The sequence below is a fragment of the Lolium rigidum genome, chromosome 3, assembly GCF_022539505.1.
Source record: "Lolium rigidum isolate FL_2022 chromosome 3, APGP_CSIRO_Lrig_0.1, whole genome shotgun sequence".
Lineage (NCBI taxonomy): Eukaryota > Viridiplantae > Streptophyta > Magnoliopsida > Poales > Poaceae > Lolium > Lolium rigidum.
The window spans coordinates 196065159-196086467 of record NC_061510.1 but is presented as its reverse complement, the minus strand read 5'-3'; the positions used below and the strand labels follow the sequence as shown (position 1 = coordinate 196086467).

Here is a 21309-nt window from a genome sequence, read left to right as displayed (position 1 = left end):
CACCGAGGAGGCCGCGATCCGCGAGGCGATTGTGAGGTCGCTGAACGACCTCGTCCCCGCCGACAACACCCTGCCCATGGACGCGGCTCTCGCCTGGTCCAGGCAGGAGTGGGAGAGGGAGGAGGCGGAGTAGCATCGACAGCTGTTGGAGGAGGCTGCCGCGCCGCCGCAGTCATCAAGTTGGAGGACATCATCGACGACAAATGGTATCGGCCGTCGCCGTCGCCACCACGCCTCGGCGACCCTGGCCAGGGTTCTAGCCATTGGGGACACCCCGGCCAGAGCAGCAGCCAGCAGGCGCCGGCCACGCCGCCCAAGGATGACGACGACTCCGACGGCGGCGGCGACTACACGGTGTTCTACCACCATTTCGGCATGTAGAACGCAGTGTTTTATATTTAATTTATATGTTCCCCTAGCTGAATTCAAATATATTACGAATTCAGACTATATATGTACGAATTCGTCTATATATATTAAATATCTCTAAATTTAGACTATGTTTGAACGAATTTCGTTATGTTGTGTATGAAATCGGCTTAACACCATGACTCGCGGCTGCAAAACTGGGCCGCCCTAAGCCGAAATTCGGCCTAGAGAGCCCAACCACTGGAGGTGCTCTAAAGCCGAAGGACCGACACGCCAAAGGAGCGCCGCGGATCCGAGACCCCACAGTCCACTAGTCCACCCAGCGCCGCCACCTCTGCTGTCAGGATGGAGCCGGAGTCCGACAGCACCAAAGCCGCCGCCGGCAACCGCAAGCACCTGGCCATGCTCGAGCGCCTCTCCAAGCGCACCGCGACCTCCTCATCGGAATCTCCCGAGGCCTCCCCCGTCGCCGCATTCCTCTCCCGCTTCGCCGCCGCCAAGGTCGTTGCGGAGTCCGCCCTCTCCGCCTGCCGCTCCTCCCCCGACGACGCTCCCGCCTCCCTCGCCGCCGCCTCCGCCGCCGTCGACGACCTCGAACGCCTCGTCGCGGAGGCATCCCACTCGCTCCCCCCATACGAGCTCCGCTCCGCCCTCGCCGCCGTCTCCGACCTCCGCGCCGCCCACAAGCTCGCTGCCTCCGAAATCCGACCCAAGAAGTCATTCTCCTTCAGGAACAAGAGCAAAGCCACCAAGAACCCTCCGCAAGATCCACCTGCCACGCCCCAGCCACCTCCGGAGCAGCCAAAGCCTACTTTCGATGCCATCCTGCCAGGGCTTGGGTTCAGGGGCAGGAACGGCGCTACCTTGGTGAAGGATCTGCGAGTTGCCAACGAGAAGGATGGGGATTTCACGCTTGCTGATCTGGTTTCATGCGAGGTCTACCTCAAGGGCAAATGCCGGGCGCTGTACATTCACAAGTTGAGAGATTGCCGTGTCTTTATTGGCCCTGTCTTCGGCTCGGTCCTCATAGAGGATGTCGAGCGCTGTACGTTCGTAATGGCCGCGCACCAGATCAGGATTCATGAAGCGAGGGCAACGGATTTCTACCTGCGGGTGAGGAGCAGGCCGATCATTGAAGATTGCAGTGGTGTGAGATTCGCACCACATGCTTTGAAGTATGTGGGGATTGAAGAGGATCTGAGGGATTCTGGCCTCGAGGAGGATACTGGTAATTGGGCCAATGTGGACGACTTCAAGTGGCTCAGGGCAGTGCAGTCACCAAACTGGTGTCTGGTTCCGGAGGAAGAGCGTCTGCCGACTGTAGACATTTCAGAAGTTCATGAACGGGATGATTGTAACTGAGCTGCTCGGGAGGTTTTGCTCTCAGCTCTAGTTTTGGCTTATATTTCTGGACTAGTTAATATTTATGCTTACGGTGATTACCTGTTTCTGTTTGTTTACGTTAATGGCTTCATTGTATCTAGGGCTTGCTAAATTCAGGATTTGGAGCATGAGAGATTAAATGTGTGTTCAGAAATATCTTGATCATAGTTACGCATACCTAGTAAGATCATGAAGTTTTCTGTGCAAGAAACATACTTGGTGTATGAGTTTTAGTTGCTGGCATCAGAATCCAGAACTGTTGATTGAGAAATAAAAAATATATTGGTTTATTGTATGTTGTGACCTTCAATGCTATGGAGGGTTGAGGAATTCGTAATTTTGCAGGAATTTGTGATTTTGTGGTACGGAAGTTTCCTGTGCGTGAAATTTGTGTTAGCCGACTCATAGTCACGAATCTCCATCGAGACCTTTGCTGCATGATATGCAGGACCTCGGAAGTATGACTGTATTGTAAGAAAGGGGCACCATGGTGGTACCCAAAAGCTAAAAGCATCAAGTTTTAGCTCTTACCTTGAAACTCTGTTAAAAGTATAGTACTATCTGGAGATTCTTCTATTTTTTTAGTTATACAGCCTTACGAGCATTTCTTGTTTCAATAATAGTTGAACCAAATTATCTACACAATGATCTGAGTATATGTTGGAGTGAGGCTTATCTATTTCATCATATCGGATGCTGACTATATTGTGGAGACAAATATTTGAGTACCAGTGAGTTAGTACAGGATATAGATATGATTTGGTTCAAGATTATAACTGATTAGGGTCGAGTATAGTTTTTCCCAGCTTCAGTCCTCATCCATCAATACAAGTACACTTTCTGTCACGAGTCATACTTGAAAGAATAAAATCTCTCAAAGCTTGGCACAAAACTGCTTTCTGCTGAGGAGACATAATTCAATATATTGTTACAATGCATATGTTTAAGTGTAATATCTTCATATAGGTTCATAATATAACACAGGGGTAGCTGCAATTTTACCTCTAGCACATACCGAACTGCACACGAGAGCGTAAGACACAGGTGTTAATTGCTTGGGTTCAAGACTTAAGATCCAACATTTTATTTTATTTTAAAGAAGGATTAACATGAGTTTGGCCATTTGAACTTCATGTATCATTCATTCAACTTCAGCCAAAAACATTGACAAGTTGAGCTGTCTCTTACTCTCTGCTGATTGATCAAATATTTACTTTTCTAGGTAGCAACAGCAGCTGCGCTTTGTGCGTACAAATTACAGCGTCCTGTGCAGATATATCTCAATCTCAGCACTGACATGGTCATGGTTGGGGGTCGGCACCCAGTGAAAGCATATTACTCGGTTGGTTTCAAGTCTGATGGGAGAATGACAGCCTTACATTTGGAAGTAGGAATTTCTCCAGATGCGAACCACAGAATATCAGAAGCTATTATATTAGGTCTGAAGAAATACAACTGGGGTGCTCTCTCATTTGACATCAAGGTCTGTAAAACAAACAACACATCCAAATCAGTGATGCCTGCTCCTGGAGATACACAAGGCTCTTTCATTGCTGAAGCTATCATTGAACATGTTGCTTCAGTGCTCTCACTTGACGCTGACACAGGCAATTTTCACACCTATGATAGTCTGGTGTTGTTCTAAGGGAAGCTTCTGCATACACACTACATTTTATTTTTGGTATATTACTATCAACATCGAGCTACCTGAATCGAGCCAAATCCGCCAAGCAGTTCAACAGTTGCAACAAGTGGCGAAAGCAGGGTATCTCTTGCGTGCCCCTCGTTTTCAAGGTAGCACCAAGACCAGCTCCCTAAGAGTTTCTGTGCTCAATTCATTGTGGCTGAGGTTGGAGGTATTGAAATTGGTCAATGACTGTGGATAAAATTACAGCAGATGACTGCTTTCGCTCTGGGACAGCTGTGGCCTGATGCGTGTGAATGCCTTCTTCATAGAGTGCGTGTTCTTCAGGCTGATACGTTGAGCTTAATCCAAGGTGGAGTTACTGCTGGCAGCACTACATCTGAATCTAGCTGTGCAGCAATCCTTCAGGTCTGCAGCATGCTGATTGACAGACTGGAGCCAGTCATGGATAAGCTCAAATATCAAGGAGGTGCTGTGTCATGGGACTCTTTGATTTCCCAGGTTATTTTTTGTTACCGTCTGTTTTTTTCTTCATGCTACAGAGAGTAGAATGTTTATCCATGGAATTTATTGTCTTATTTTGTGTTAATACTCCCATATAAGCCTCTAAGGATAATGCTAATTTATCTTCAAGTGCTTAGTGGATTCCTGGCGAAGAATCAAGTAGCTATCTGAACTATGGAGCTGGTATAAGTGAGGTGCACCCTGCTCAGCTCCGCCTCGACCCGTGTGCTGATGAATGGCGCGGCTGGGGAGCTCATCTACAACCGCCGTGGTCTACGCCAGGGTGATCCTCTCTCCCCTTTGCTCTTCGATACGGTGATGGATGTCCTTCACCTTATGTATGAGAGGGTGGCGGCCGTGGGCCTGCTCACTGAGCTCTCGGCTAGTGGCTTCCGGCATCGCACGCCGATGTACGCCGTTGATGTGGTTACCTTCATCAGACCCACTGAGGTGGACTTGCGTGCTTGTACGCAGATTGTGGAGGACTTTGGGGTGGCGTTGGGGCTGCGCACCAATCTGGCCAAGTGCTTGCTCCACCCCATCCGATGCTCTCAGGATCAGGTGGCCTTGGCCAGTTCTATTTTCGGCTGCGAGGTAGCTTCTTTTCCGTTCAAGTACCTGGGCCTCCCCCTTGGGCTCAGGAAGGTGACGGCGTCTCAGTTGCAGCCCATCGTGGACAGTGCAGGCAGCAGGCTGCCACCGTGGTGCGCCAAACTCCTCAACCGTGGTGGCAGGACCATTCTCGTCCAGTCCATGCTTTCGGCGATCCCGGTGCATACCATGATGTCGCTCGACATTCCGCCGAAGGTCATTGAAGCGCTGCGCAAGATCTGCCGGGCCTTCCTTGGAAAGGGCGGCAAGAGGTCAAGGGCGGACACTGCTTGGTCGCGTGGGACAAGGTGACCTCCCCTAAGGACCTTGGCGGGCTAGGTATTACGAACCTTCGCTTGCTTAATCTTGCTCTCCGCTGCCGGTGGGTGTGGCTACAGAAGGTGGACCCCTCTAAGGCTTGGGCGGAGTTTAACATTCAGCTCCCTCCGCTATCTTTGACGCGGCCACCTGCTATGGGCTCGATTCTGGACTGATCGGTGGCTGGATGGCTCTAAAGTGGCGGAGATTGCGGCGAATGTGGTCAAGATGGTCTCCCGTATGAGGGCCACTGCTTGCTCGGTGAGAGAGGGCCTGGTCGGCCAATGGCTGCGGACCAGACATGGACGAGGTGGCCCTCCCGAAGTTCTTCTTGCTGTGGCAGCTGACGAATGTCCAGCTGGACCCGGAGCGGGCGGACGTGCTGGTCGGCCGATGGCGTTTACTCCACCAAATCGGCGTACAGAGCTTTCTTTGTGGGCCAGGTGAGGGCCTCTGTCTCAGAGGAGATCTGGCGCTCTAGGCCTCCGTATAGTTGCAAGTTCTTCGCATGGCTTGCCGCGAAGAACCGTTGTTGGACGGCGGACAGGCTTCGACGTCGTGGCTTGCCGTGTCCGTCGGCCTGCCCGCTTTGTGATCAGGAGCTGGAGACCTTGCAGCACTTGTTGCTGGGCTGCGTGGTTGCGTGGGAGGTTTGGGCTTGGGCCCTTCGGTGCTGGGGCAAGGTGGAGTGGCTCCCGGAACAAGACACCGATCTGCTGGAGTGGTGGACGGACTGCCATCATCCTGATATTCTGGTCCATCTGGAGGCACATGAATGACGTGGTCTTCAACGGAGCGGTGGCTTCATATTCCACCATCAGGGACAAGGTGCGGGAGGAGTTCGAGCGGTGGCGTCTAGCCAACCTTTTCCGTGGCATGCTCTTTATTTTCTTGATCCGACCGTTGTACCGTGGCAGCACGGAGAGTAGGCGTGTGTGTGGGGAGCTGCCCCCCCGGTAGCGATAACTTTGATTGATACACCTTTCCATGGTGTATTCTCGAAAAAATAAGTGAGGTGCACCAAATTTTATGGTAAACTTTAATCGCACAAGTGTACTATAATTATAGTTGGATTTTCTATGGTTGATATTGCGATATGTCTCTCATTTCCTATTCAATTCTTGTTCTAAAAAACACAGGGGGAAATCGATGTTCTTACAGGAGCAGTAACTACACTAAAGGAGTGATATTATCTATGATTGCGGGAAGAGCTTGAACTCTGCAGTGGACCTGGGCCAGGTTTGCAGAAATATTGTCCATTATGTTACACTCTGCTATCTTATCATGTGTTAAACCTGAATACCATTTACAAAAGCATTTATTGGGAATTTCGGGGGAGTACATGACAGTCCTGATTATAGTGGGACTATAAGATCCCAAGTGTAGATACCATCCCAAATAATGAGCTATCTTCCTCCGGAGAGGCCAGAGAATGTGGCAAAACTGGTCGATAGCTGAGGATACGGCATACTCGGGGACTCCAACCCTTTGTTCTGCGCCAGAGCTTGCATAGTGAAGCCGAAATGTGCTGCTGTTAGCTGTGGTAGCGGTGTATGACCCTGGAGGTACTGCATGACTTGCCGCATTGTGGGTCTTGCACTGGTAAAAGGGTGGGAGCAGAGAAGACCTAGCTTTAGCACCAAACATGCCTCATCGATGTTGTATTGACCCTGGAGTCTCGGATCCAGGGTGTCCACGAGAGATCCATTATGTCAGCGTTCTATAACCCAATCGACCAAAGTATGTTGGTTCCCAAATGGATTTTGCTTGATAGGTCTCTGCCCAGAAGCGATCTCGAGAAGAAATACGCCAAACGCGAAAACGTCTGTAAGAGCGGACGCCTTGCCGGTGCGTACCAGCTCGGGAGCCAGGTACCCCATGGTTCCAACCATATGTGTGGTCTGTGGGTCAGTGCCATGGTCGTACAACCTTGAAAGACCAAAGTCGCCTAGCCTTCCGTTCATTTCACTATCTAGAAGCACGTTGCTTGGCTTAACGTCTCGGTGTATGACGACTTTCTCCCACTCCTCGTGAAGGTAGACCAAGCCAAATGCGATGCCCTTGATAATATGGAGCCTCTGCTCCCAGTTCAGTGATGCCCGACCATCTTCACAATACAGATACTGATTGAGGCTACCATTCGACATGTAGTCATAGACCAAAAGAAGTTCACCTTTTCTTCGGCAGTACCCAAGCAGAGGCACAAGGTTGCGGTGTCTGAGGCGGCCAATGCTGACAACCTCAGCGATGAACTCCTTCATCCCTTGCCTCGACTCGTGAGACACTCTCTTCACCGCTACTTCCAGTTTGGACTTTGGGAGCATACCTTTGTACACCTTGCCAAACCCGCCCACACCAAGCAGATTCTTTTCCCTGAACCCTTCCGTTGCATGGAACAAGTCCTTGAAGGAGAACCGGTGCGGCCCGAAATCAATCTCCCAATCTTCGCGCAGCTCTCTATACCTGAATCTCTTGCGGACAAATACAATGATAACAACTCCTACTGCAAGGACGAATGTGGCCGAGGCTATCGGCAGGGTGATCTCCAACACCTTGGAGCGAGGCTTTGGACCAATCCGTGGCAGCTTTGGGAGCTTAGCTATGTCAATAGCTGGAGCAGGGCCATCAATGGCAAAGCTCCAGCCGAGAACACAGTGTATTGTGCTGATTGCACCGGTTGTGGCTGAGAAACCGATGTATGATGGGTCTCTCAGAATTGTGGAGAGGTTGTAGGAAGATGCAAGCAGTGGCCTCACTGGTTTAGTCCATCCCATGGGAGCCAAGAACACATTGATCTGTGTGGATTCCCCATCATAGTCAGCCCATACCTGCATCGCCTTGCCACTGATAAGAGTCAAGTTGTTGAAGGATCCAGCAGCCTTGTCATCGTAGTACCCAGCGGGGTAGGCTTGCAAAGAGCTGAGGCTGTTGAAGTTGATGCCCACGTGGTTGTTGTCGATGTCTTGAAACTCCTGATTCTGGGTGGTGTCCAGCTCCACCGCGAACATGTGGTTGCTCTCGTTGCCGTTGTTGCCGCTGTTGAGGAGTCCCATGTACTGCGCCCATGTGTTGGAGAGGTTCTTTGTCGGAGCAATGAAGAAGGCCATGCCATCGGCACTTATGCCGTTGTGGACGGAGAGGATGGCGAACACGAAGCTGAGCGAGAAGGATTGCACGGTGCCGTTAGGCAACTTTTGCAAGTTCAGTGGAGTTGGGTAAAAGGCGTGGCCAAGATTGACGGTATCGTTGGTGAGCTCCAGGAGCCCGTCTGGTGTGATCATGGCGTTGCCATCGAGGGTGAGGTTAACACCAGCGAATCCATTGAAGACGAATTGGTCGTTGCTGGTTGTGGAAGCTGCAAGGTGAAGAAGAACGAGGAAGGGGATGGCATGTAGGAGGAACAACGTGCGCTCCATCGGAGACATGTCTGGAGCTTGGCCAACTACTATATATGCATCATACTTTTTCTGATGTATAAAGAGGTATATGTAAATAGGATTTACTACTAATTATGTTTACCAAGTCGCGAGTAAGATATACGTCACCATCTACGAGAGCAATCGAATGAGAAAGTGCAACACTAGGTCCAATTTCCTTCCTATTAGATATTGGAAATTATGTCAAGATCGATGTTGAAGTTTCAACATCTTTTTTTGTAGTGATGGAATCAATTGCCTGATTTAGACGGCAACCACTAGGCAACACGTGATTGCAATTCTCTCTCAGAAAAGAGGGAGCTTACAACCTTTACACTACACGTCTTTGAATAAATCAAAGATAGTTCATATGTCTTAAAGGCACACGAGGAGATGGAAGGAATGTAGAAATATAGATGTATATATGGAAGTGCCTGTCAGAACTACTCATGTGGTGACAGATCTCTTCCATGTTTTTTTCCGGGGGGAAACGGGACTATATATAATTTTTTCTCAATAAAAGGAATATAGTAATATCGAGAGACACTCAGCCTAACAACGCTACCCTAATAGTAGTACGGATGCACACAGGCAAAAAAAGAAAAGGAAAACTAGTCCTGCTGTGGTATTCCAGCTCTAGCAACAACAATATATCCACCACCAGGACAACACATGAACTCTAGACTCTACAAAATCGATGCCTCCAAGAAGGGAACACTCCACGCGCCGTCATCGCCTAATCAAGAGATCTTATGTTTTCATCCTGAAACTCTCAAAACAATGCCTTCAACAAGGTCATTGCCAGGCACAACCCTAGACCTTGGATTTTCACCCTAAAAGATAAGACTTTAAACTTCATCTTCGTTGCCGCCCCCACTTGCATACTGCCGCGAAATCCAGAACACCAAGCAAGCCCCTCAACATCATAGATCATAGAGACTTGAACCTCCATTGCTAATCCTCCGCCTCTGATTTCACCATGGACTAGAATGTCATCGAGCTTCGCGCCGCTCCCTCTAGAGCCAAACCAAACGGTCGGAATGAAAACATGGGTGTGCATGATCGAATACCACCCGATCCAGCAAACTCCAGGCATAAGGTGCATCGGCGGAGCCTTCCGAAACTCATCACTCCGGCCAGATGAAGAAGGATCGGTCTCAGGAAGGTCACCATCTTCGCAAAAGAACAACCCTAGAACAACCACCTTTATTAGGCATATCGGCCAGCCCCCACGCCGCCGCCTGCGGTCGACCTCATCAGCGTAAGAGGAGGCTGCCGACCATAGACCCATCGACGAGTCGTCCGTCGCTGCCCCCAACAACGAAGTAGGCCACCGCCGTGAGCCACTGGGAGTGAGAGGCATAGAGGACCCACCGACCACCACTAGGCACGACCACGCCGTCGTAGATGTCGGATCCGCAACCGTCGGGAACAGCCCCGCCGCCGGCCGCATCGCTGAAGCATCACCCGGCCACCACAACCCTCGCCAGGGCAGCTAGGCGCGCTGCGCCGCAGAACCACCGGCCGAGGCCGCCGCCCCGGATCGTGCACAGGACCCCACCACGCCGATCCTCGAACAGCCCCACTACCTGCCAACGATCACCATCGTTGATCCCACGCCTCCTCTACGCGCGCGATGCGAGAGGGGAGCCTGCCGCCGCCCATAGCACCATGGGCTTTACCCCCGCGCGCGCCTGCGGCAGCATGGAGGAGGAAGACTGGAGGAGGGGGAGAGGCAGCGGCAGCTTAGGATTTCCACGCGAGCCGCCCTATGATGACGTTTTGGTAGTTGGACTTTGATGGCAATTTGAGTTTTGCATGTTCTACTACTCCTCTATGACTTTGATGGCTCTGACTATGAGGAGTATGTGACTTTGACTAGTGTCTTACATCTCACCAGAATAGTCTACCAGTTGATCTACAAGTCAATAAATGCAGCATGGCTGTATCTTTTGGAAAAATGTGTAGCGGTCCTCAGCCACCCTTATCCATGGAATCTTCATTTGTCACGCGATCCTTCGTTTCTAGCTAGTGGTCCACATAAGTTGAAGTGATAGATTGTGCATGTTTGGACATTTCTATGCAACTTGAAGTTTCCAGGTAGTATGCCACGTATATGCAACTTGAAGTTTCCAGGAATTGATCGTACTTGTGGTGCTTGGTATGGAGAAGCTTGGCCTTGCCCTCGATCTTAGGTAGTTTGGTGACCTGATTTGCATGGACAGACCCGAGTGGGTGCATAGGCATTGGTATTTTATTTATACTAGCAAAAGTGCCCGTGCGTTGCACCGGGAGAAACAAATAAAACACTTTCACAAACCTTCCACGTTGATATGTTCCCTGTTTTTCACCATCGCCGATGGTGATTATGTTTTCTGCTATTCATTAGGAACACACAATCAACCATAAGAAGATTAGACTGTGATCCGCACCGACTTGTAATACCGAAAACTTTTAATTATGATGGACACCAAGCTTAAATTTATTAAGATATTATTATGATGGACACCAAGTCTAAAGATAGAGCTTCTACTATCTCATGTCGTGTGCATATTTTTGTTCCGCACGGCCATGGATAGTGGCATTTTTCGGCACTTCACCTCACCTCTAGACAGGTGAGGTTCGTCGTGTCTGAAATGAAGGACATAAAGGCAGTGTGCGCAATCTTGCACACCTTTGGAGACGCTAGTGACCTGCGATGAACCTGGCAAAATCGGAGATCTTCTCGGTTTGCTACTCAGTGGAGCAGATTGGCTTTGGCGCTTTTCTCGTTGTGGTGTGGTGCATTTCTTTGCACCTATCGGGGTAGACAAATTCAGGGCACCCATGGAAGATTGTGGGAAGGGGCAAGCCGTGTTCTCTCTTCGATGGGGACCTACCATCTTGCGGTGTTGAACTTCCGAAGTGGGTATCGCAGAGGATAGCGAAAATTAGGAGCTTCATACTGATGAAGCCACGGGCAGCCAAGTCGCAGTCTTTCGTCATCTGGAGCTCTGTGTGTTGGCATAAGGAATTGGTCGTGCTTTTTTTTTTTGAAACTAGGAATTGGTCGTGCTTGTGGTGTATGGAGAAGCTTGGCCTTGCCCTCGATCTTAGGTAGTTTGGTGGCCTTGATTTGCATGGACAACCCGAGTGGGTGCATAGGCATTGATATTTTATTTATATTAATAAAATTTCTTTCTAAAAAGATTCTACCACTTACCTCGATCTTAGGTAGTTTGGTGGCCTTGATTTGCATGGACAACCCGAGTGGGTGCATAGGCATTGGTATTTTATTTATATTAATAAAATTTCTTTCTAAAAAGATTCTACCACTTATTACATTTGGTATTTTCAAAGTAAAAAGTTATTACTCTTGCTAAGAGTTCTATTACATGACAACCGTTACAAATTACATATATGTTGATGCTCTGAATGGTAGTGTCGATGCAGGGTCCGGATCAGCATCACGGTGCATGTCACCTTCCAACTGAAATTAGAGACGTGCTTTCAATACTCGCTGACGATGAAGGATATGCCATGATGAATTGGTCAAATCCTCCATTCTGCATTATGGCCATCATCTGAAAACTTAAATCCGTCGGTGTCATCTCCGGCAGCGGCATGTCCCCCTCAAGGTACTGCATCACTTCCCGCATAGATGGTCTTGCATTCGCGAATGGGTGAGAGCATAGCAGGCCTAGCTTGAGAGCCACACATGCCTCGGCAGCGTCGTAGTTGCCCTCAAGCCGCTTATCCACGGTATCGAGGAGCGATTCCTTGCTCCATTGCTCGAGCACCCGTTCGACCAGCAGCACTTGGCTCTCCTGTAAGCTCGCATTGTTGACAGGCCTCTGCCCACAAGTAACTTCAAGAATGAATACTCCAAAAGCAAATACGTCAGTAAGAGGGGTCGCTTTGCTAGTGTGTCCTAGCTCTGGAGCTAGGTATCCTATCGTTCCAACTACATGTGTGGTCTGCGGATCAGTGTCGTGGTCGTACAATCTTGCAAGGCCAAAGTCACCAAGCCTTCCGTTCATGTCGCTATCCAGGAGGACATTGCTGGCTTTGATGTCCCGATGGATTACAACTTTTTCCCACTCTTCATGAAGGTAGACCAAGCATGATGCAATGCCTTTGATGATATGCCACCTACGAGCCCAATTCAGATTTGGTTTGCCTTCTCTGCCGTGCAGGTACTTGTCAACACTTCCATTTGACATGTACTCGTAGACCAGAAACAACTCACTTTTTCGTCGGCAGTAACCAAGTAATGGTGCAAGATTGCGGTGTTGGAGACGTCCTATGCTAACCACCTCTGCAATGAATTCCTTGATGCCCTGCTTTGAGTCGTGTGACACCTTCTTCACAGCAATCTCCACCTCAGACGCTGGAAGGACACCCTTGTATACCCTGCCGAATCCTCCAATTCCTAACAGGTGCGTGTTGTTAAAACCTCCGGTTGCACGGTACAAATCCTTGTATGCGAATCGCCGTGGCCCGAATTCAACCTCCCAATCTTCCCGCAGCTCGGCGTACCTAAAACGCCTCTGTAGTACGAGGACAACAATGGTGCCCAGGATGAGGACGAACACTCCACTTGCTATTGGCAAAACTATTTCCAATACCTTGGATCGTGGCTTCGGTCCTACACGCGGAAGATTTGGTAGCTTGGAGATGTCGATGGCCGGAGCAGGGCCGTTCATGGCAAAGCTCCAACCAAGTACATAGTGTCGCACGTCGAATGTGCCGGTCGCAGAGGAGAAACCGACGTATGCGTCGTCTGTGACCACAGATGTGAGGTTGTAGGTGGCTGTGAACAATGGCTTTACAGGTCTGCCGACCTTGATGGGAGCCATGGTCACAGCGATCTGCGCAACCTTGTGGTCATAATCCACCCACACTTGCATGGCCTGGCGGCTAATCAGACTCAGGTTGCGGAAGTTACCATCCTTGTCATCGAAGTAACCGGCGTAGTAGGACTGCAGCGATATGAGACCGTTGACGTTAGCGCCGGCATGGTTGGCGTTGAGGTCGTTGTACTCCTTGTTTTGGATCGTGTCCAGCTCCACGGCGAAGAAGTGGTTGCTGTCGTTGCCGTTGTTTTGGATGTCCGTGAGGCCAAGGAGCTGGCCAGGCAGAGCGGAGGAGAAGTTCTTGCTCGACGCCACGACCAAGGCCATGCCGTGGGCGCTCAGGTCGGTGTAGATGGACAAGATGGCGAACACGAAGGAGGCCGAGAAGGACTGCACCTCTCCGCCACGAGACCTGGTGAAGTTCAGCGGAGTCGGGTAGAAAGCATGGCCTTTCTGCTGGTCTGTGCCGTTGGTGAGCTGGAGGAGGCCGCCTGGAGTGACCGTGGCTGCGCCGTCGAAGGTGAGGTTTGCGCCAGAGAAACCGGAGTAGACGAATTGGTCGTCGCCGGTGGTGTAGACTACTAGATTAAGGCAAATGAAGAGAAGGTGGACAAGGGTGAACTTCATGTTTGGAGGCAAACGAAGATGAAGGGGATTAGTGCGTGTCCCAGCAGAAGACGCGGACTACTCTAATAGTATCGTGTGTAACAATGCTTGCGCAGTAGCACTGCCTCTTTGGTGGCATTGCGCTGGAGGCTGGCAACGGACATGCCACATTTCAGCTTTTCAACAGATGTCGCGATCCATTAAGTAATTAGGATCGGTCCACCTCTTCGTCATGTAAGATTCAACGATTGACAGTACGACTACTTTTTTATGTCACACTCGGACTATATATTGCACACGTGCATAATCTCATTTTAAACCACACTTCAGCATTTAACCCTCATATTATTTATTTCATTTTTAAGCTAATTGTTCAAATTTGTAAAATGCAAAATTGTTCGCACCGCCCAGAACGATGTTCATGGAATTAATTTATCCTTCCGATACTATTAATGATATGTATTTTTTTCCCATAATAAGCCATCTATCATTTTGTGAAAAGGTTGCTCACTTTTTTTTCGAAATGGGAAAAAATCATCCCAACTTCTGCATCCAAGGGATGCATACCGCTTTTTTATTAGATTATTCACAACATCTTACAAGAGCAATACAAAAGATTAAACTTGAAGCCACCTCGCTAAACCTACATAGAGATGAAGGGGTGACAAAACACCAATTCACATCATTCAAAAAACCAAATGCCTTCCCAAGTAGCTCAATAGCGGGTGAGAAGCACATCCAGTTAAGAGAGCGCACACCAACGCACACGTCACAGAAGTTGCTACTGCTGTCTTCCTCGACCTCATCTTCAAGAGGGATCATCGCATTAACCTTGCAAGGCATGTCATCGATGCCACCAAGACGCCAGATGGCTCCACCATCCTGCACGCATACATCATTCCGCATCGTTGTCGATGCAGCACCATGCCAACGAGACTCAGCGCCATCGATGTGGTAGATTTTTTTTTTAGATAAAGGGAATATATTAATATCAAAAGATACCAATTACATCTAGTCTTTGCAACAACGCCCACCCTAATGGCAGTACGGATGCACACAACCAAAAAAGAGTAAAGAAAACTAGGAAATAAAAGTCCCGCTACAGCCTTCTAGATGAATACCACTCCAGCAACATCCGCCAACATCCAGCAGCTGCTCCAAAAACGATGCCCAAGAGGTAGAACGACGCAGGTAGCGCTGCCATCGTCCGATCCGGAATTCCCAGATCTAGGGTTTCCCCCGGAGCAACACGAGTGATGCAGGCTGCGACGACGATGCCTTCAAGAAGGTTACGACGTGTGACGTCGCCATCGCCCGCCAAGACCGGAGTCGGAGCACGTTTTTCACCGGCAGCCGCGCATCCCCAACTCGCCGAGTGTAGTGCTGAGGAAAGCAAAGATGATGCCTTCGACAAGGTAACAACCCCAATCGACGCCGCCATCATCCGCCAAGACCGAGATCGAAGCACGGTTTTAACCGGCTGCCACAACATCCCCAACTCGACATCGACTAGATCTTCACCGGCAGAGATCGATGTGGGATCCCGAGATCCTCTACCCCAGATCCCAAAAAGGCCGTCCGCCTCCGGAGAAGAGGAGGACGCCACCGCCGATTCCGAGGCCGCCGCCCCGACGCCTAGGTGATGTGGGCAGAACCACCCTCGTTGCAAGCCACGGGATCCCGCAGTACTCAGGCCCTCACGAGCCCGCCCCACCGCTGCATCACCGCCGCCGCACCTCAGGCAATTGCCGCCGCGGTGTTTGACACGAGAAAAACGTCCGTGAAGGACAGACGCGCTACGTTGAGGGAGATGATGATAGCGTGTTTCTCTCATGCGCCGGGGTAAAATAAAGAAGTGCGGGCGTGCCAGTGTACCGTAGTACACAAGAAAAAGATAGGGAAGCATGCATTTCATTAATCTCTCTTGGAGAAATAAAGTACAAGTTCCCGAATACGGAGCGCTTCGTGGCCTGCTTGCGCGGCCAGCCCGACTATGGCGATTGCGATCTCCTGGTTCCCGGGCCTCGGAAGGCACCCGGTTAATTACTCCCGCGGGTTACGCCGCGAGACACCTCCGATTAAGCCGTGTGGTCATCTTTGTCGTCTTCGCTTCGCGTTCTCCATGCATGATGTGGTGGTGGTGTGTGTGGGCGGCGGTAGAGCCCGTGTCCTCGTCGGTACACGCGCCGCATGTAGCGTGGCCTTTGCTCCGGCCACGCCCGCCTTCGCCGTCACGCCTCGTCGGTCTTGACGGTGTTGATGTAGTTGGAGTTGAAGTAGCATGGGTCCGCTCAGCTAGGACTTCTCGACGACCAGCAGCCTCGTCGGGGTGCGCAAGGGGTATGCCTCGCGGGAGTAAGTTGTCGATGAAGATCGGCATCGGTGTGAAACCGACGCATGCGCCCACGTCGGTGTAGCCAGTACGGTCGGCGTCTCGTCTCGACCTGACGCCAAGTCTATGGCCATCGGCGTAGACAAGATCGCCGTTTCGCAGGCTCGGGGGTAGTGATGTCGAAGGCGTGGTCTCGCCTCATCCTAAGTGGTGTGGCCGGCATTTCTTCTTGACGCCCTGATGCCAAGCGCATGACCGTGGGCATAGACGCCGACAAGGTCATGGTCACCATCTCACGGGCATGCAGGGACATGGTGTTGATGGCGGCACCACACCTCGGCTTGCGAGGTCCGCCTCAGGCCAGCTCCGTATGGCTAGCGGACCGAATTGCGCTCGCCTTGGACGGCTCTCGGGTTGATGGTGTCTGGTCGAACGTGAAGGCGCGACCCTTCATCCGTGAGGACATGTGCATGGCCCAGTTTTGGTCTCCCCACTGCACTCATACGTACGTACATGGGTCTTGAAGTGACCAGCAATGCATCAGGATGATCAAAGTATCACTCGGCTAGCTCATGTAACATGTATGCATGGGACGCCGCGTGCGCGATTAGAGCACAGGAGGTGTCTATGCGCCTTCAGGCGCCGGGCTTCGCGTCGGCATCCTTGCAACATCCATCCTCTTCGGCGCGACTTGCTAGAAGAGAAGGCGGCACCGGGCTGCACGCCGGCTGCCTCGCGAGGCCATCATCTTTGGCGCCATTCGCGGGTATGGTGTAGAGGGCGCCGTGATGCACACCAGCGGTCCCATCGCGGGCGTCGTCGTCTCGTCTCGTGGGCGTCGTGGAGAGGGCGCCGCGCTGCACGCCAGCAGCCGCCTCACGGGCGTCACCGTCGCGCCTCACAGGTGGTGGAGATGGCGCCGCGCTGCGCGCCGGCAGGCCCGTCAACGACGTCGTCACCGCGCCTTGCAGGTGCCGTGGAGATGGCGCCGCGCTGCACGCCGGCAGCCCCGCCAAGGACGCCGTCGTCGCGCCTCATGGGAGTGGTGTTGATGGCGCCGTGCTGCAGCCGGCAGCCTCGTCGCGGACGTCGTCGTCGCGCCTCGCCGGTGCCATGGAGTTGATGGTGCCGCACAGCAGCCGGCAGCCTCGTCGCGGACGTCGTCGTCGCGCCTCGCCGTGCCATGGAGACGATGGCGCCGCGCTACACGCCAGCAGCCTCGTCGCGGACGTCATCGTCGCGCCTCGCGGGTGCCATGGTGTTGACGCCGCGCTGCACACCGGCAGCCTCGTCAAGGTCGTCGTCGTCGCGCCTCGCGGGCGCCATGGTGTTGACGCCGCGCTGCACGCCGGCAGCCTCGTCAAGGTCGTCGTCGTCGCGCCTCGCGGGTGTGGTGTTGATGAAGATGACGTCGCGCCTCGTGGGCGTCGTGGAGAGGGCGCCGCGCTCTACGTCGGCAGCCTCCTCATGGGCGTCACCGTCGCGCCTCACAGGTTTGGTGAAGATGCCACCAGCGAGATGAGGATGTCGCCGGGCTACACACCGGCAGCCCCGCCACCACGATGCCGTCACGTTGGACGTCGCTCGCGGAGTTGAGGATGTCGCTGGCCTACGCCGGCAGCCCCTACACATGACGCCGTCCGCCTTGGACGTCGCTCGCGGAGATGAGAATGTCGCCGGGCTACACGCCGGCAGCCCCGCCACCACGACGTCGTCTCCTTGGACGTTGCTCGCGGAGATGAGGATGTCGCCGGGAAACACACCGGTAGCCCCGCCACCACGACGCAGTCGCCTTGGACGTCGCTCGCGGAGATGAGGATGACGCCGGGCTGCACACCGGCAGCCCCGACATGGGCGTCGTCATCACAGCTCGCAAGTATCGTGGAGAGGACGCCACGCTTCACGCCAGCAGCTCCGTCAAGGACGCCGTCGTTGCGCCTCGCGGGTGTAGAGGTGGCGTCAGGCTGCGCGCCGGCTTCGCTGCGTCCGTCTTCATCGCGGCTTGCTGAAGTGGAGATGGTGCTCGGCTGCACACCGGCAGCTCGGACACCGTCGTCGCCAACTCCGTGCGCCATGGTGTGATATGCATGGATGCCTACGTCGAAGAGAGAGAAAGGGAGAAAGAGAGATATTCAACCATGATTCTCACCATTCGAGGCCACCGGCTTCGTTTCCATGGCCTCCTTGCTCCTGCCCGATAACGTGTGTGTATAGTGCTTGTTTGATGTCAATGGATGGGTGTTGGTGTGAGCGGCGCGTGTATGGCGTGGATGGATGGGTGCTCCTTTTCTTCAGGTGCAAGCCGCGCTTCTGGTCTTCAGGTGCGAGAGCTCGATCTCTCAGATCGCTGACCCTGGTCAGGTACCATGGCCTCCGGCTGTTCCTGTTCTCCCCCCAAGATGTGTTGCGCGCCTCTCTTTATAGGCAGCAGGAGACGGGATGGATGGCTGCGTGGAGCGTCTCCTTTCCCGAGTATTGTGGCGGCGATGCTTATCTCGACGCTTGCACGCGCTAACTCTTCCAGAGAATCGCGGCCGCTCGAGAGTTGATGTCTATCTGATCGTTTCGATGCATGTACCACACGGATCGCAGCAAAAATATTTATCTTGTTTATGCCACACTGATCCGGTGGAACGTGACGCAGTACTGACACGATACGTATACCGGCGAGTCGCGAGCCATGTATACGTACGACCCTCCTAGGCGCTTGTACATGCACTAGCTGCCTGGACGTGAACCTGACTCCTCCGTGCTGGGCAAAGCTGATTGATTCGCTGAATTACCAGCTTCATGTATCGAACGAGTGGCCAGCTCCATACGTGCATCTACACATCTTGCTTGTTCAATACTAATTTCGTATGTGTATCACATACTAGCTAGTACGTGAATCAACTAGCTCATGCACATATTGGGCAGAACTAATTAATCTACGAGATCGATGTATACACACATCAAGCATTTTCTTCTCCCTTTTGTTATATGCCAATTTTCCAATTGAAGTACTCCCGCAACTCGATACGAAATTGCGTCGAACAAATGCCCCTCGCCAAGGTGAGGTTGCGCGCGAAGCAAGTCGGCATTGGCTTGGCGAAATCCCGGCGCAACTAGTATTTCTGCAGCCTGAACCTTCGCATCGTGGGAGGAACACCAGGTTGTCGTTCATGTAGATGATCTTCCAATTGGAGGAGGTGTCGAGACTACCGAGTGTTGATGTAGAGGCGGTGTGGCGAGTGCCAAGTGTTGATGTAGAGGCAGTGTCGCGAGTATCAAGTGTTGATGTAGAGATGGTGTGGCGAGTGCCAAGTGTTGATGTAGAGGAAATGTCGCGGCTGCCAGGTGTTGACGTAGAGGCAGAGTCGCGAGAGCCGGGTGTTGATGTACATTGGTACGGGAAGGTACGTCCGCGTACACATTTTGAAGAAAACCGGTTGGGATCGTGTGCGATGCCAACCAACCGGCTAGTCTTCCTTCATCTTCATTCCATGGCGAAATAACATGCCATGTCGTGGAGAAATTTTATCAATCCAGCCGGGACCATGTAGCCATCATGGTGTCAGCCGACTAGATTGAAGGGTTTCACAGATTCGCGCTAGCCACACTGGCGCGCTGCACTGCTCCCGTATCTTCATATGTCGATGTAGATGTGCCGCCGGAAAGTCATCAGCGTCAACACCGTCCCGGTATTGCCAAAGCGGGTCGGTGTAGACATTTGAAGGTCGTGGCGAGCCTATCATCATGGGCGCCGAGTCACAACTCAACTTGTGAAAGCGTGTTCCTGTACTTTCTCGGGTTCGAGGAAACAAGAGCAAGGAAACACGAAGCAAGGTAGAGAGTAAAAAAAAAAACGGTTTCGTTTGGGATTTTTTCTAAATGTTTGCTTTCCCGTTATACACTAGCTATATGTGTGATATCCGAGAAGGCCACCGAAGGACTTGTCATTGGGAACCGTCGAAAGACCATGACGATTATATCTTGTCCTCGCGTGCAAGTGTGTGTGGAGGCGCCGTATTCAGAGATGCTTCCGGGAGGCAGTAGAAAGTCATACTCTAGCCCATCACGGTACCGAGGAACCCCACAGCTCAGCATGCCCCCGGCATGATGCCCCACGGACCCAGAGGCTTGGGCATGGTAGAACGGGGCTGAATGGCTTTGGGACAATGGATTGGGAGTTTCCATGCCTTCTTGAGGGGTGGTGAACAGCTACCTTCCGCCTTGTTCCAATGGTTCCCTCGATCTTCGGGACCTTTATACCTGATTCTTGGATTTTCTGGATGTTTGCCGTCTTGTGAGGGCTGCTTGTACGGGTCATTTAAATGACCATGGACTTCATGAGATTGCTTGTACTTCTTTTGGAGTTTTTGTTTGCTTGAGCTTCTTTATAATTCTTCTCTGCTTGAACTTTTGGGACTCCTCTTTGCTTTCTTGGGGACCCATCTTGAGAACTTGGAAGGCAACCATTCACCTTGGTGGACTACGAAACCCTTTGGCACTTTATCTGGAGCTTATGGTGGCACGCCCCAGGGTTGTCACGTGGATCCACACCTAGTCCAACATGTGCTGGGTTGGGCAGGCCTTTCATGATCTTTCTCCTAAGGTCTTCCCCAGAGCGTGAGCCTCTGTGAGAGAGTGGCATGCTAGGAAGCATGGGGCGCGGAGCCTCGGTACGATGAAGTGCCCAAGTAATCTTCTCCACTGCCTCCGGAAGCATACACTTGGTACGTGTCGTGCTTTATGGGTGTGAGAGCCGCTCAACTTGCAGCTTGACACATTGTGCCACCCTCCGACAAGCCCTAGGGTAGCCAAATCTTCAATCACAGGCATGGTGTGTTGGGGGAAAGCCATTTTTTTGTTGGACATGGTCCGTTTTTAAAATGGGGAAATAAATATTCATGCCATGCATATAAGAATGCACCATGGATCGAGCCGACCGAGGATTCCCCATTATAAAAAAAAAACAAAAAAAAGGCAATGGAAGAGGCAAATGTTTAGCAAAAATATTTTTTGAGGAACCTTCCGTTGATTGGAGGCATGGGCCGGGCTCCCTGGGGATCGACCAGCTGGTATGCACCCCCGTCGTAGACTTGCTCGATGGCGTATGGTCCTTCCCACTTCGGCTCGAACTTCCCCTTCTTCTTGTGTGTGACGACGATGGGGCGCCTGAGCACAAGGACCAGCTCGCCTTTCCGGAAGACGCGCCGCTTGACGAGCTTGTCATAAGCTCTCACCATGTTCGGCGATAAAGCTCCGGATTTTGTAGGGCATGAAGACGCTCCTCTTCCAGGGCGTCGAGCTCCTGAAACCGCGGGTGTA

At 51.9% G+C, this 21309-nt stretch overlaps 3 protein-coding genes and 1 pseudogene across 4 annotated transcripts; 2 read left to right on the top strand and 2 right to left on the bottom strand.

Annotated features, from left to right (window-relative positions):
• The first annotated feature begins 687 nt into the window (after positions 1 to 687).
• On the top strand, positions 688 to 2030 carry LOC124698804 (tubulin-folding cofactor C). Its single transcript, XM_047231224.1, has one exon. The coding sequence runs from the start codon at positions 715 to 717 to the stop codon at positions 1729 to 1731; it is 1017 nt and encodes a 338-aa protein (XP_047087180.1). The 5' UTR covers positions 688 to 714; the 3' UTR covers positions 1732 to 2030.
• A 209-nt stretch (positions 2031 to 2239) lies between these two features.
• Positions 2240 to 6268, top strand: LOC124695948 (annotated as a pseudogene).
• Positions 6023 to 8247, bottom strand: LOC124702864 (L-type lectin-domain containing receptor kinase SIT2-like). The gene has a single exon (XM_047235035.1). It carries the CDS (start codon positions 8233 to 8235, stop codon positions 6523 to 6525), a length of 1713 nt encoding a protein of 570 aa, XP_047090991.1. The 5' UTR covers positions 8236 to 8247; the 3' UTR covers positions 6023 to 6522.
• A 3237-nt stretch (positions 8248 to 11484) lies between these two features.
• LOC124702862 (L-type lectin-domain containing receptor kinase SIT2-like) lies at positions 11485 to 13748 on the bottom strand. Of its 2 annotated transcripts, none has more exons than XM_047235033.1 (2): positions 11614 to 13747; positions 11485 to 11575 (listed from the first exon to the last, which is right to left on the bottom strand). In XM_047235033.1, exon 1 carries the CDS (start codon positions 13686 to 13688, stop codon positions 11685 to 11687), a length of 2004 nt encoding a protein of 667 aa, XP_047090989.1. In that variant the 5' UTR covers positions 13689 to 13747; the 3' UTR covers positions 11485 to 11575; positions 11614 to 11684. The 2 variants fall into 2 exon arrangements, with proteins under 2 accessions (XP_047090989.1, XP_047090990.1); XM_047235034.1 differs by having other exon boundaries at positions 11544 to 12755; positions 12834 to 13748.
• Between the last annotated feature and the right edge of the window lie 7561 nt (positions 13749 to 21309).

What these genes read in the sequence shown, in the direction of transcription:
- LOC124698804 (XM_047231224.1), top strand. Translation starts at nt 715, where the DNA reads ATGGAGCCGGAGTCCGACAGCACCAAAGCCGCCGCCGGCAACCGCAAG.
- LOC124702864 (XM_047235035.1), bottom strand. Translation starts at nt 8,235, where the DNA reads ATGTCTCCGATGGAGCGCACGTTGTTCCTCCTACATGCCATCCCCTTC.
- LOC124702862 (XM_047235033.1), bottom strand. Translation starts at nt 13,688, where the DNA reads ATGAAGTTCACCCTTGTCCACCTTCTCTTCATTTGCCTTAATCTAGTA.